Source organism: Prenolepis imparis, unplaced genomic scaffold (genome assembly GCF_030444845.1).
Source record: "Prenolepis imparis isolate NDT839.2.m4 unplaced genomic scaffold, iyPreImpa1.0 SCAF_7, whole genome shotgun sequence".
Taxonomy (NCBI): Eukaryota; Metazoa; Arthropoda; class Insecta; order Hymenoptera; family Formicidae; genus Prenolepis; species Prenolepis imparis.
Genome location: NW_028141165.1, coordinates 12,604,444 through 12,619,025, shown reverse-complemented (window position 1 = coordinate 12,619,025; position 14,582 = coordinate 12,604,444). Strand labels below are relative to the sequence as shown.

The 14,582-nt window shown below is 36.2% G+C and overlaps 1 protein-coding gene and 1 long non-coding RNA gene across 2 annotated transcripts in view; one reads left to right on the top strand and one right to left on the bottom strand.

The window, feature by feature from the left end:
* The window catches only part of LOC145938205 (uncharacterized), a 180,039-nt gene that overhangs the window by 136,375 nt on the left and 29,082 nt on the right, over window positions 1-14,582 (bottom strand). The window lies entirely within an intron of this gene.
* LOC145938129 (uncharacterized) overlaps window positions 1-14,582 on the top strand; it is a 28,525-nt gene that overhangs the window by 1,530 nt on the left and 12,413 nt on the right. Inside the window, exons 2-3 of the mRNA XM_083041530.1 lie at window positions 8,375-8,435; window positions 9,862-11,395. Coding sequence (XP_082897656.1) covers window positions 8,375-8,435; window positions 9,862-10,937 — 1,137 coding nt within the window. The 3' untranslated portion in view covers window positions 10,938-11,395. The remainder of the gene's footprint in view (window positions 1-8,374; window positions 8,436-9,861; window positions 11,396-14,582) is intronic.

Sequence of the window (14,582 nt, the reverse complement as noted above, 5' to 3'; positions counted from 1 at the left end):
CTAGTTCCCGCTTCCATTGTCTATTTCGCTTAATCTCATTCAGCGGAAAGTCACGGAGATGTATATCATATTTTTTTGGACATCGAAAGAATTTCTTTTCGTATTATTCGCGCATTTTTCATCGACGAGTGATACGTAACTGATGTTTTCCTCACGTTTCGTACGATAAAAACATCTGAGAGCCGCGAGTTTTTATCAAGCCACACGGGGGTTATCAATAACCGTGTATTTGATTAATTTTTATATACATTTTTATCACAGTGTCATTTGATGTCACACACACATGTGAAAAATTTTTAAGCGTTATTCTGTGTATATATTATGTCCTCGTTTTCATCATTATTCTATGATACATGGGCAATCTATAATACGTGGTCAGATAATACCGTTATCATATTACTCTGTTGGCGTTTTATCCCATAAATATTAAATTTACTCTATTTGATGATATTATCGACCATTATATTTCTATGTGTCGTTACGTTATTTTTAACGGTCACCTTTATTACGATATATAGCGAGCTGACAGTAAACGTGACATAATGCTGTACGCGCGCCGCGAGAATGGTTTTTTTTACCGTCTTTCTTTCTCCGCAACATAAAATTTATAGTATCTCTGCCACCATATCATACTGTCACTTGAAATCACAGAGCAGGCGCTATTTTGACGGATCACTGAGTTTAGATGCTCTGATATCTAGCTGGCACACTCGATGCATACACGTTTTTACGATAATTTACGATTATAAACACGTCGTTGGCGATCTTCCAAACAATTTTGCCTCTCGCGAGCGCGTGGTTATATGGGATGCCAAGAGATCACTGTTGACTTCTTACCATCTGCTCTTTTCATTATAATTTAACTGTGCGAATCCGATGTGTCTTATAGAGCTGGTTTTAGTCGACTAATATCGATTATATTCAACGCATTTGAATTAATTCTTTCTTTCTAAAATTTATGATTAAAGAGAATTTTCCATTTATATATAAGCATTGAATATTTTTTTTATTCTTAAATACTAAAAAAGTTTTAGTTTATATATTTTATTAATTAAATATCTCTGAAGATAGAATCATGTTCGTGTTTCATTTTGATTCTATTCAGGAGGATTTAATATTAAGTTATCATATTTTCACATCTTTTTTTATTTGTTTGAAGCGTTTTAACTTCTCGAGTTTGGAGTATTCACGCTTACATACGTCGTCGAGTATTCGACACCGTTTCCATGCCAAGAGATTTATACGTTTTACGAACGAAAGCGTCTTGTCAAAGAAGTATGAAGTTCTCTTTAGAAACGTTCATTTTTTTCATGCATAGCCTGATAAAGTTTACGACTCAAACGTATTTCCATATCATTGCAATGTGCGATATCGCTGGATAGATGTAAATATTTTACAATTTGAATTTTCCTAAAAAATAACAGATATTAACAAAAATTCTTAAATTGCATTTATTGTAGGTGTTGTTGATATCACCAAAAATTGTAATCTTCTGTGGATTATTGAGGTAAGGAATTAGTAATGAAAAGAAAAGTCGATATTTTCTTTGTTAAATTTCGAACTTGAATTAAGAAGGAAAATCAATCAATGATTTATTTGTTATTTCAATCAAGTTTGAAAGTTTTGACAGAACCGAAGTGTTTAGAGATTATGCAAAAAAGCGAAGGCTGGTTTCTCATCAAATGTAAACTGAAAAAGTTTCTTACGAATTTTCCCGCAAGACTTTCCCATCGAAGTAATTAAATTATAAAAATATCGTTATTTTTCATTCATCTTTTGAATATTTATATAAGGGCACTGAAAAATTTAAACTTTCTTACATAATACGTAAAAAAAATTTAGCACAAGATTTAGTATATCATCTTTAACCTCATAATAATTTTTAAAGTTCTATTAACAATAATATTCAATTATCGTACGTGAATATTGGTTATAAAAATATTACAGCGATTTTATACGTAACAAAATTCCTTAACTTAGTTTAATGCTTAATTAAAAAATTTCTTTTATATAAATGTGACCCGCAATTTTGTTATTATTTTATAAAGAAGAAAGGATTCAATCAAACAGTTTTCAAAGTCGAAGTATCCAGTTTCGTTCACTTTTATGATTTGAATAATTTTACGAAAAATATACGAAATGTTGTTGAAAGCACTTTTCATTGTATTTTGCGATTGTCACGAAAACAAACACGTATTTGTTTCATGTAACATTCTCAAGATTTCTTGACAACCTTAAAGCGCGATATCGTAATATTCTTGGGGTTTTAAACAAGAAGCTAGCAAGACAAACATACATATCTCTAAAATAAATGACGCGAGTGGTACCAAGTTCAATCAAAATAATAACGCAGTGCTTTATTGTTACGTATATCGTGTATAATCATTCAACGACTCTCGGGCTAATGTCGAAGACTGAATTGCATGCATACAAGGTGCATTAAAAGTGCTACATTATATCGCTACATTTGGCAGCAACGATGGGAAATTTGGCTGACGTGAATTTTTATTCCTAATAATATATCTCAGGGTTAAATATTATCTTGAAATAGAGTGCGATGCATATGCGCAGCGCTTTTCAAAATTACCGTCAATTTGTTACGTCTGTTTGCTTCATCATATAATATATTTACGGAATTCCAAAATGACAAAATTTAACGCGTCGCTAAGAAAAGCGAAATGTTCTCACCACATGTGCGTCAATTTTAGTGGCGGAACCGTATGAGACGATCTTAAAATACTTCCTCGCGACCGAAGTTATATAATTCATGCTTGGTTTCGTATATGCAAAATACTGTTTATAATCCCACTGATGGATATTAGCTGTTCCATGTGTTCAGAGCTTTAGAGTTTCCGCTTTAATTTGCCATTGATTGGATATGCAAGATAAAGTTTCATTCGCGTCACTGCAGCGGCTAATAAACGCGCAGCGTTTTAGGACGGAACTTTTGTTTGAATTCGATGCCGTTTAATTACAGACAAATCCTTTATTTTATCAGGCAGATAAATTCTCAAACTCATTGTCAGTTGAAATGAGTAAGGCAGCTATATTTTTCAGGCCGAGATTCACAAAGCGGATTACATCGTATTTTCGTTAAATGTGCCCGAAAGAGATCTACGGTCTTATTTAAAAAATTTTTTTAAATAAAAATTAAATATATTAATATGACGAGGAGTAAAAGCTTTTTTGAAATAGAGATCAAGTGCTTGTTTCTTCTTTCCGCCGTAATATTTAAAGAAAAGATTGAGGACTCTTATTGGAATATCTTAATAAAAGATACAGAAGCATCGCGCATATCTGTCTCTGGTATATTTTACAAAATCTCGTAATCCCTGTAATATAATACATACACGAACATGAGAGAGAATCATGAACGAGTGCTTTAATGATAGATTGGAGCAATTAATTATATTAGAATACGAATTATGCCGCTATCATTTTCCAAACTTGTAACATAATTAAAGTCATTATATACGCAATATTTGCGAGGCTCGCAAATTTCGCAGAATTTAAAAAAAGAACGGAGATTATTTCTCTCTCGCTTTCCTTGGCCCTGTCTCATCATTAGGCATGATCTCGACAATTCGAAAGAATAATACTCGGCAATTAACCCAATTAACATTAGTTTGGGATTTTAGTTGGCGGTCTCTATTTAAAAGTCTGATCAATCTTTCCCACAGTTCTTCTTTGCAAGGTCGCTGTCGTTTTCATTGTGAATTCAAAGCTGTCGTCGATCTCATTAAAATAACGTCTCTGAAAATATACTTTGTGCGAAAGAAGTTTAAGTGGTAGAGAAAAATCAGGTTGCTAAAATTCCAAACTGTGCAATGAAAATGAAATTACTATCGCGCAAAAGATAATGTTTATTTTAATCAATATTAAAATTAAAAGTCTTTTACATAAGTCGAATCGGGGTTTATCGATCAGGCCGATATTTCAAAAGTGCGATACGTAATTATTATATCTTTTGTAGAAGAGAGAACTGCGTCGTGGAACGTCGCGAATCATCAGTGAATTTGACGAAGAAAAAGAAGCATACGCGTCTTTTGCCACCGTACGATTGATTATTCGTGTAATGCAAATATTAGCTCGGCCGAATGATGTTTTACTCGATAACACGGGATTCCTCGCGATAAATCATTATCGTATTTTATTCGATTGTTGCGTTCGCGAGTTGATCGTATGTGCGATCATTATCATCACTAACGCACAGCTCAGACGGATTAATATGTTCGCGCGACATTTAATCCGATCCGACCACACATGAATTCTCTTAGTGAATCAATAGTATCGATTTCTCATGTCCATTCAACGGCATCTATCCGGAATTTATGCGTTTCTAAGACGACGTGTTAATGTCGTACGAGCGAATGCATTCGTCGAAACATGAACAATGATTGAGAAGCGTAAATTAACGCGTCAGATCTTTGATTTACATTGAGTAGCTCTTGCAAGTGCACTTTGATATTTCAATATCGAATTACATATAACACTACAGTAATATTAATTATAATTAAATTAAATCAAAATGTTAAACTTGCTCGGAGTTAACATTTTAATACAAATTACATTTGTATAGAATTTATATGGAATTTATGTTCCAATGATTTGTTCATTCATTTTCGTAAAATGTTTTACAGTAAGCTAGAAGATTAATTTTATGAAATCATTAATTTTAAAGCATTTTCTTAAGATATATGTTTTATATTTTAAATATGTTTTATATTGATGAAAAGAGGGAAAGAAGTTTTCTATATAAAATATATTTTACACTACAAATATATCTTTCTTTCTGGATTAAAATTAATTTATAATGACGATACAATAATAAATTATTGTTTATATTTTTGAACATTAATATGTTTTCATCAGTATCGTTTGTCATTAATAAGTGCTACTTAGATATATTTAAACATATTTTATTTTACTAGAAAAAAAAATATTTCTTTTGCATTCTCAAATAATACTTTAATAATTATTTTTTGTTTTCTATCTATTATTATTTTTACCACCAAATATTTTTTTATATTGATTATTATATTGATATTAGTTAGTAATAATTGTAAATGTTTATATACAATATAAAAAACTTTTAAGTAAATTGGAAATGTTCAATCTACAAATAATGAGATTAAATTTGCACTTAGAAATTTCATGAATCGGAAGCATCGATAATGTCTAGCTTATTCCCCAGAGAAACGTCACCGTCCATTAAAGAAAGTTGAATTACGTTAGTGGATTAAACTTGGTCGGGGAACAATTTCTTCTTTGAAAAGAGCGTTTGTGTGTGGTATATTACTTTAATATTGTTAGAGATGAAGTCATATATCGAGGAAATCATTTTAGCTTGGTTATGAAGAGAGCGGTCATTTTAGAAAAGATTTCTTAAACATTGAAACCCCATTACTCTGCCTCTCTCGAGAAACGTCGGGTAATTTCAAATAATGTTGAACTTTAGTTTAAATAGGTAAACCCTCCCAGGATCTGACCTCGAGATATTTCGTGCGGATATCTCGAGGAACGCGCAGAAAAACTAGGGAAAGTGTTTTCCTGTATCTCTGTAAAATTTATCAAGCGGTAGGTTACAAAAAGATGAAACGGTTGCAAATCAATTATTAGCGAAGAGTTTACGTTACGGTAAATTTTTTCCGCGCACGTTTTTGACGTGACTGTTGTATAATTATATTTGAATTATATAATAGGGTTTAATAGATACGCAATGGAATAAACAATAAATCATAACGTTAACGCGATCTCCTTAATTACTTCGCGGTAAAAAACTAGAGCATTATGCATAAGTTTAAACGCACCTTAACACTTGTCAGATGTTATAACCATAACCGCGCTCTCGCGGTGCGTATGCGTGTGCACGCGTGACATCATATGACAAATTATTCTGTCTCCGCATCGGTGTCGTAACTCGGCTCCGGGATTATTACTGTGCAGACGCTATATGTAGCTGTTTCGCGAAGTAAAACCGCAGATAATAAAGTAATACTAGATTAGAATGTATAATTATAACTGGTTTTTATCGAGACTATAATAAGGGCGAGAAGAATTAATTATATATTAATATATACATATACAAACACTTGTAAATGGCGATATTGAATATCGCGTCGTGTCTTAAAATACATACATTTGTATTAATTGCACATTAATTTAATGGCAAAAAGTAATGTGCACTTGTGTGTGATAATTAAACATATATACGGAATATTCGTAATATATACGGAAAGTGAAATTGATCGCTTGAATTTTTATGCGACAAATTGTCGATTAAAGATTGTAAATTTATCGAGCTTATCGTGATAAGATCCTGTTACGATAACTCGAATAAAAATTCATTTTTTTCTCCTTTTTGCAATTCTAAATCTCTCCGAGATACTATGTAAATGAATGTGTAACTATTAGTGTGTATGTTTTTTATCCGTACGTTAGTGACATCGAAACTCATGGAATGCGAGATATATACCTTAACAAAGGTATATGTATCTAAAATTTATTTTCGTCCATCCGTCATATCATTGTTTAATATGTAAATTTATTCGTGGCTCCTTTTGTATAACGTGATGCAAAGCAGATAAATAGTTAGACACGTTCTTCTCTTTGTGTGTGGGAGAATACAATATATATTTAGTAGAATTAGTTACGGCCACGTGAGAAACGTAATTTGTATTCTTACGCAATCCGACTCGTGGCGTTAATTAGCATGTCATGTAACGTGCGCCTACTCGCTATAACGAACAACGTTACGTGACACAAAAGTATTTTATGCTGCATCGAGATACAATATCGCACACTTGACAGATCTGAGATTCCTGGAGAATTTAAATGCATATATACATATATACATATGTATATATGTGTGTGCGTATATTTGTACGTGTCTGTGTGTGTACCGCAATTGAATTCTTATGTATCTCGAAATCGATACTCGGGGTTTCCGTTATTTTAATAATAGAAAAAAAATGAGTTTCCTCTGTGTGAGTATATACTTAAAATTCTTCAAACGAATCCCTCGCGCGCGCACGATTTTCCGCCGGATTGGGCAGGAAAAGAAATTTTTTCCATTTCTTTGAACCTTCTTTAGGGGTCTCGTGATGCCCGCACCGCGACTTTCACAATTTTATACGACGAAAATGTAAATCCTTTTTCGTTTCAAAGGAAACGGACAATTGCAATTTTCTCTCGACACCGATTTTTATTTTACAATATAAAAGTTATCTTATTGTTATATCTCATATGCAAATATTGATAAAAACTGATTTAAAATTGTTTTTAATTCGTGTAACAATTTAATATATATTTTATTTATGTATATTGATATATTTCTGATGACTCTATCTACAATATTTAATTTTTCATATATATTGCGTGCGCCCCGAGTATCTTCAAATATTTTTTATCTTCTGTATGTGTATATGTGCACTGTATGCATTTTTGTATTTATGTAAATAACTTTTTTTCATGCCGTTATTGTAATCGTGTCACTGTCATTTACGACGAACGCTCAGCACGGTAGTCCGAAAAATATTCATCGATACAGGTGCGCGATATATATGGACGTAGTTCGAACGTGTAAACATGAAAAATACCGATAAGTCACACTTGTGCTGCTCGATATGCGAGAAGCAGCGAATTCTTGTCAGCGAAGAATCACGAAAAAAAGAACAGATCGAAAATATTGTTGTCTTACTGTAAATTCAAAGATGTGTCCGATACTTAATATACGAAAGGAAATAGAGTCTGAAGATATCGTAAGGTTTTGTAAGGTCTGAGGATTTGGAGAACGTGAGGATGGGCAGTTTGATAAGCTTAGTACACACAGAAAAGACTCTAGGTTTTATCACATGCTTCTACGAAATCAGCGGGAATACAATGGAACAAAAATACATATTGCAAGAGTCTGCTTCTAAAAGATTAGAATATCCGCTCTCTCATATATCTCTCACTGTTATTATTATTACAATATTCCTGTAAATTCAAATCACTCTGATTTTAATATCTCTGATCTTAGATTTCAGCATCTTTAATTATTTAATAGTATAGTTATTCGAAAACAGTATTTTATAATTGAAATCTTTTTTATGTCTGTCACGTGACTAATTACGAAAGAGAGGGGAGGGAAGGGAAAGAGAAAAACTTGACTTTTTTAATTAATTAAATCACAGTTTAATTAGAAAGACTAATTGTAAGATTAATTTTTGAAATCAAAGTATAGTTTTGACATATGTTAAATTTTCCTTTTAATAGTATTCAAATATTTTATTTCATCTTAGCATCTCTCTTACGGAACGAAGAGAACTATTTATCTTTTAAACGCAATTGATATTTTTATTTCATGTCGACATATTTCTAATATTTTCTTCAGACTTATGAAGAGATGAAATATCACGAGCCACACTTTTTACCAGAGATGCTCAGAAATACTCGTAACTTAAGGATTAAGGACCTATTTGTCCAACATGATTACGCAATATCAAAGAAAACTTTCTCGATTCCCCTCTTAAGATTTTCTGAAACTTTCTAAGCTGCTATAGCAAAGTTCATGATTTATATATGACCATTTTGTGAAAACAGCTTCCGCGAATAAGCATGCGCGTGTAAAATATATATAATTTTATTCAGTGAAAGATATTATTTGTATTTATATTAATGTTTCTATATTTGTGACAGACTGAAATCTGAATTTATCGAACTTTTTTCTCTCGAATCGAACTCTAATCCTTGATCTTAATTCGGGAAAAGAGTCCACGTTGTTTCGCGATATATTATCGGAAATATCATCGCTATCGTTGCACCGGCCTCGAAAAACTGTACGAGACTTATCGGTGGATCGTAAAAATCCGCACCGTAAAGTGACGTCGGTTTCCGATCGCGAACACCTCCGTTATCATATTTTGCAATCCGGAGTCGCTTTTGAAAACTCTAACAAGCACGTCGCGCGCGAGCATAACGAGCTGTATTATGTATTAGATCACCCGTGTGAGGCTCTGTTAGTTTTGTTTTCTTTTATCCTTCCTTCTTATTTCACTCTGAAGAACGAGTTGCGCAATTATCGGAAAATTAACGCGTTTGACGCGACGTACTCGTGCCGCAAACTCTTCGTACGTGCATCCATTAAATCGAAATTGAATTTCAAAAATGCTTGACTTTATCGAAACTCGTTTCATTAGATTTAAGATGTTAAAGATTGAAAATATATATCTTCAATGTATATTTAACAGACTGGAATGAAATATGTTTTCATACGTAATGCATGATGCTAAAATATATATTAAATGCCATCTTGATCGGCAGAAATGTCACATGCGATGTTATACTTTGCGGAGAATACGATCGGTGCCATTCGTCCGTATCAATGGACTGATGAAATCACGCCAGAGTTGTGTCATCGGGCTTAAATCTAACTTGGATCAAAAAGTTTCATCTCAGTTCGCCGGAGAGTCAGTTGTGCCGGAAACAAGTTTAGTATTCCGCGAGTCCTACCTAGATAAATTGCCGTGTCCGGGAAAATCAGAGAGAAAATATACAGAACAATACATTGTGATAAAGCTCCGTAATCATAGCATATTTCTTTATACATTTATGCATTCTATACGTTCTGCAGAAATGAAATAATATCTTATATACTTTGTTTCTTATATATGGATATATGTGTAACATATCTATTATTCATATCTCAATATCGTTTTGCAGAAAAGATTTTATTTTAATATCTACTAGTGATATGTAGAATGTTAATATCGAAAGAGAGTCTTTCAGCTGAGAGAATTCCGGGATGCATCGCAGTCGAATGAAATTTTACTCCAAAATTGTCTCGCAACCGGATAGAAAAGTCGAGCTAAGGCCGTTTAGCTTCGGCTCTTCTGGCGAACCGTCGAGGAGAGAAATTTTCACGGCGCAAGTTCGCAACCGCGGCGCGGTGTTTTGCCCGCGGTGACCGCCAGGGCCAGGGTGGTGGCGGTTCCCAATATCACGGTTCGGAACCCTTCACGCCCGAGAACAAATTTGAACCCGGACTCGAGCGAGAGAACGCTCCTCTCCGTCAGCCCTCGTACGTTTTCGTTGCCGCGCTGGGGTCGGCCCGACTTCCCCCCAATCCCTTCCCACATCCTCCCCGGTTGTCGCTCGTGCGCCGTAGCTCGGGGTCGGCAGGCAACGCGAGGGTAGTTTCGCGCCCGTCTACCCCTCGACCTACCATCCCGTCCGCTTCTACCATCCCGTCGTTCGGTCGTCGTCGACGTTCGTCGGTGGCGGCAACGCGCCGACGAAGGCGGCCGAAGTTGCGCGAGTTTAGCACGCGGCTCTTCCTACAAGTACGCGCTCCGACTACGTGCGGGCTTCATTCATCGTCACACAGCGCGCACCGCCGCGTGTGCGGTGCGTATGTGCGTGCAAGCATAGTGCGTGCGTGCGTGCGTAGGTCGCAAATCAGCCCGCGCGCGATTCCCACCTCTGTCTGTCTGTCTGTCTGTCTGTCTGTCTATCAGTTTGTCTGTCTGTCTGTCTGTCTGTCTGTCTGTCTGTCTGTGTGTGTCCCCTGTCTGTCTTTATCTCTGTTCCCTCTATCTGCCACTCCACCTCCGCCTGTAGTATCCTCTCTCTTCCTCTCTCTCTTTCCTTCTCATTTCTACGTCAGTCGGAAAGCAAAGTCAGTCGCGTTTCGTGCCGGCTGGTGTGCGCGTCGCTTGGCGCACCCGGGAAGCTACCAACACGGACACGAAGAGCGACGCTTGTTCGGTTCAGTTCGGGGCGACAACGTTTCGGTCGAAAGTTGTTTCACCGAGTGCATCGTTCGGAACGACGAGCTGCGGCGACGAGCTCCTCGTCGCGGCGATGCGTCGCGATCCCGATCGCGTCGCGACGCGTCGATACTTCGATCGGTGCGACGACGTCGACGATACGTCGACCAGGTGCTCTCGTGGCGATAGGTGCGTGAGGTTTTGCGCTTTGCCGAAATTTCGGCCCGCGGACGACCTTCGCGGCTCCGCCATCACCGTCGCCGTCCTCCGGCTTTCGCGCATCGTAACGTCAGTGATAAGCGGACGGCCGTGTGACTGGCGAAACGAGGAGGACTCCTCGAGAGCCGTTATCGAGGACACCGACTGTTCCCGGTACGTTCTGCAGTTCCTCGACTCCGGCTCCGTCGAGAGGCAGCCGCGTCATTCGCGAGTGCTGTTTACGCGCGTATGCCCTCGTCGTGGCGTTTCGCGCGCCTATAAATTCCGAAGAGTGAGAGCGCGCGGTAAAAACCGCCGCGTTTTACGGCCGCGGTAGAAAATTGCCTCGTCGCGTTTTTTAGTTCCTCGTACTACACGTTTTCGATCGCGTTAGGCCAAGTGATCTCTTCCTTCGCTCCGAAACGTTCGTTTTCCAGGAGAACGACCTGGTGAGTATCGCGGAGGAATGCGAGCGAGCCACCCCGAAGATGTTTGCCGAAGAGTGATTTCATTCTCCTCTCGAATGCATCAACGATGCGATTAGGCGTTCGAATGTCTACGAGTGTTTCAGGTGTTTCGAGTGTTTATCCACGTCGGATGTATTGTTCTGGCGGAGTTTCACAGTCTTCTTTCTTCGGCTTAATTAAAATTATTTTGTTGAAAGCTAAAACGATTCATTCATTCATTCTCGTGTAGAGATATATGGCGTTTCCCGATGTATTTGCAAGTTTTCTTTAAAAAATCAATTATATAATTATTCAAGTGAATGAGCATATATGTAAAGCAAACGTATCTAGTCAGGATCTCTCTTTCGCAAGATACGAGTTCAAATCGCGCAGATTTTAATCGTAGAAAAATTTGTTTCGCGTGACTCGCAATAAAGTTGCGTTTTCGCATTAAATATGCGCGGTTTTATTTAAATTATTATTGCAGAGGAAAAAATGCTCGATGTTGAAATTTATTCTCATCGCAGATACAATTTTTTTTTTTATAAATATCCTCTTTGAAAATCAAAGTTAATCGATCGATCATTAATTGTAACGTTCTTTTTCTGGACAAAGAGACGACAGGTCTTACGCATCTATCGTCACGAGAGCATTCCTCTGAGAATATGCACGAGAATATACATAAATTTTATATTTTATATTTATATCGTCGCCAGACTCTTCATCAATCAATGTCGGTTTTACGAAACGTGGCTTTCGGGTGATCAAGTTCGCTGTTCCAGTCGCGTCTACGAATATAAGAAAGCGTAAAAAAAGCCGAGCAAATCTTGCACTCTCTAACTCAAATAAAGAACGTTTTATTATTTCTCTTTGCATTTTTTTTATTATACGTGTAATTTTTGAAGAAAGATCCCCTCTGAAAATGCGCGAGAAGCGAAAAGGTCTTTGGACCGATCGAGAAGCTGCAACGTTCCCCTTCAAAGTGGTCAAAAGTTCGAAATAGACTTCGCATCAAAGATCAAAGTATATTCGTGGCTGAAAGCCACCTACGCGCGTCAGGATGCTGTGCCGAGCACATCGTGTACATATTGCAGAGCAATAGAATCGCGACGTTGTGCGGTATACATCACTGTATGATCAATGTGATTCATAACTTCGTGGACGTACGAGGAGATGCTCGGTTTATAAATAGACATTTCGATTGATATATGTATAGGAATGCGAATTAATCGTCGTAATTATTTCCGCGTAATTATCTCGAGCAAATTGCTCATCGAAGGGAGGAGGACTTCGCGAGGTTTCTTGCGGCTGCGTCAAACGCAGGAGCGAAATTCGGTAGCAATTAGGAGAAGATTTAACGGAGCTGTCGAGTAGCTTTTCGTTTGCGCGCACAAGTGACAAGGGAATTCCCCTGGAGGAAGAGGAAATTTTATTAAAGCCAAATCGTTCGAAGATAAACGCGATTTGTTGTGTGAAGTATAGTAGGCGCTCGTGTTCGCGAACGTGGCTATTTCTCTTCGTTGAGTAATATTTGTTTCCGCTTTCCGACAACGTACAACAACGTATCGGCAAAATGTCAACGAGGAGAACGACAATCGTTTCGCGTTACCACGCTTTCCGCAGGAACAAGAAGTCGCTCTTCTATCTCGGCGCGGTAGAACGAAACAAATATTTGCGTCTCTCCACGCGGAGGCAGATCCTGATCTCTTCATGTATGGAAACTGCAAAAATCCGTTCAGCGGTAGAGAGAATCGTTTAGTATTATCGCTTTGCATCCTCCGTTATCTTTAACATTCAGGCTATTTTATAAGTTTGAGCATAGCTTTATTAAGCCCGTTGTTAGTGAAATTGTGCAGTGTTTATACATTGAAAATCAATTTATTGTTATGTTAAATATACTTTTCAGCATTTAAATAGGTTTTTCTTTTTCTCTCTCTCTCTCTCTTTAATTCTCTCTCTTTTTTATCTATCTCTATTTCCCCAAATATTTATATAAGATATATTTATTATATCTCAATATCAAAACGTACACGGAGAGAATTTTCTCTTAGAATTTACCCTGAAAATCATGGTAATCATGGGACAATATGGTATGGAAAGAATTTTATGAGAATTTCTCTGATTAATATTTATCATAATAAAAATAATAATATCTATCACAATAAAATATAAAACATGTTTGATTAATTTTACTAAACTGCATGGTAAAATTACTCAAACATGTTTTATATTTTAACGTGTAGATATTATTATGTTTATTAAATATTAATCAGAGAAATTTTCATAAAATTCTTTCCATACCATATTGTCCCACGATTACCATGATTTTCAGGGTAAATTCTAAGAGAAAATTATCTCTGTGTACTAAAGATATTCTTACAATTAATTTTAAAGAGGCACTATTATATGGTTGCGTTAAAATTATCGCGAGCGCGAGCAAAGCTTTGAATACTTATATAATTATACGCGGATATTATCATCAATTATTTAACTAACTGTTTTATGTGATTTTTACATCTTCGTATTAAAGTTTATTTCGTCGTTTTTCTTGCAGAGCTTTCTGTCTTCAAAATTTCAATTTTAAGAAAAGAGCCAGTGAAATGAGATACAATTATTTTAGCCTAATTTAATGTATTGATTCAGTATATCACTTAATTTTTGTACGTTTCAAACTATTCTTTGTACAGCGAGTCTTTCCTTTGTGTTTGAAATTCTTCTGTACAAATGTATTAAGGACATTGTGTAAAATGTGGACTCGCGAAATTTATTCAACCTTAATGCTATCTGTCAATCATGAGATTCTTTGTTATTGCGGAACAAAAAATTTGCATGTCAAGGGCAGTACCAATTATTAGTTCCTCAACAGAAGAAAAGAGACATAGAAAGTTAAAATCATGACCATAATCATGTAGATATAAAGTAGATCACATAAAGTAGATCTCATAAAGTAGATGGCCGTCCGCGATGTCATTGGTTCTTCCTTGCTGTTACAATGTGGGGAACAAACGGGAAGATGTAGAGAGCATGATTGACGAGACGGAAAAAACTCTATGTTGTAACCGCGTCTACTAATTTCGTAAGAATCTTTACTCGCGTATCTTATAAGGAAAACTAGTCGAAGCTCTATTCATTATAAATAACATCTCGTATACATTTTATTTTCAGAGCAATCTATTTAACCAGCGTACAG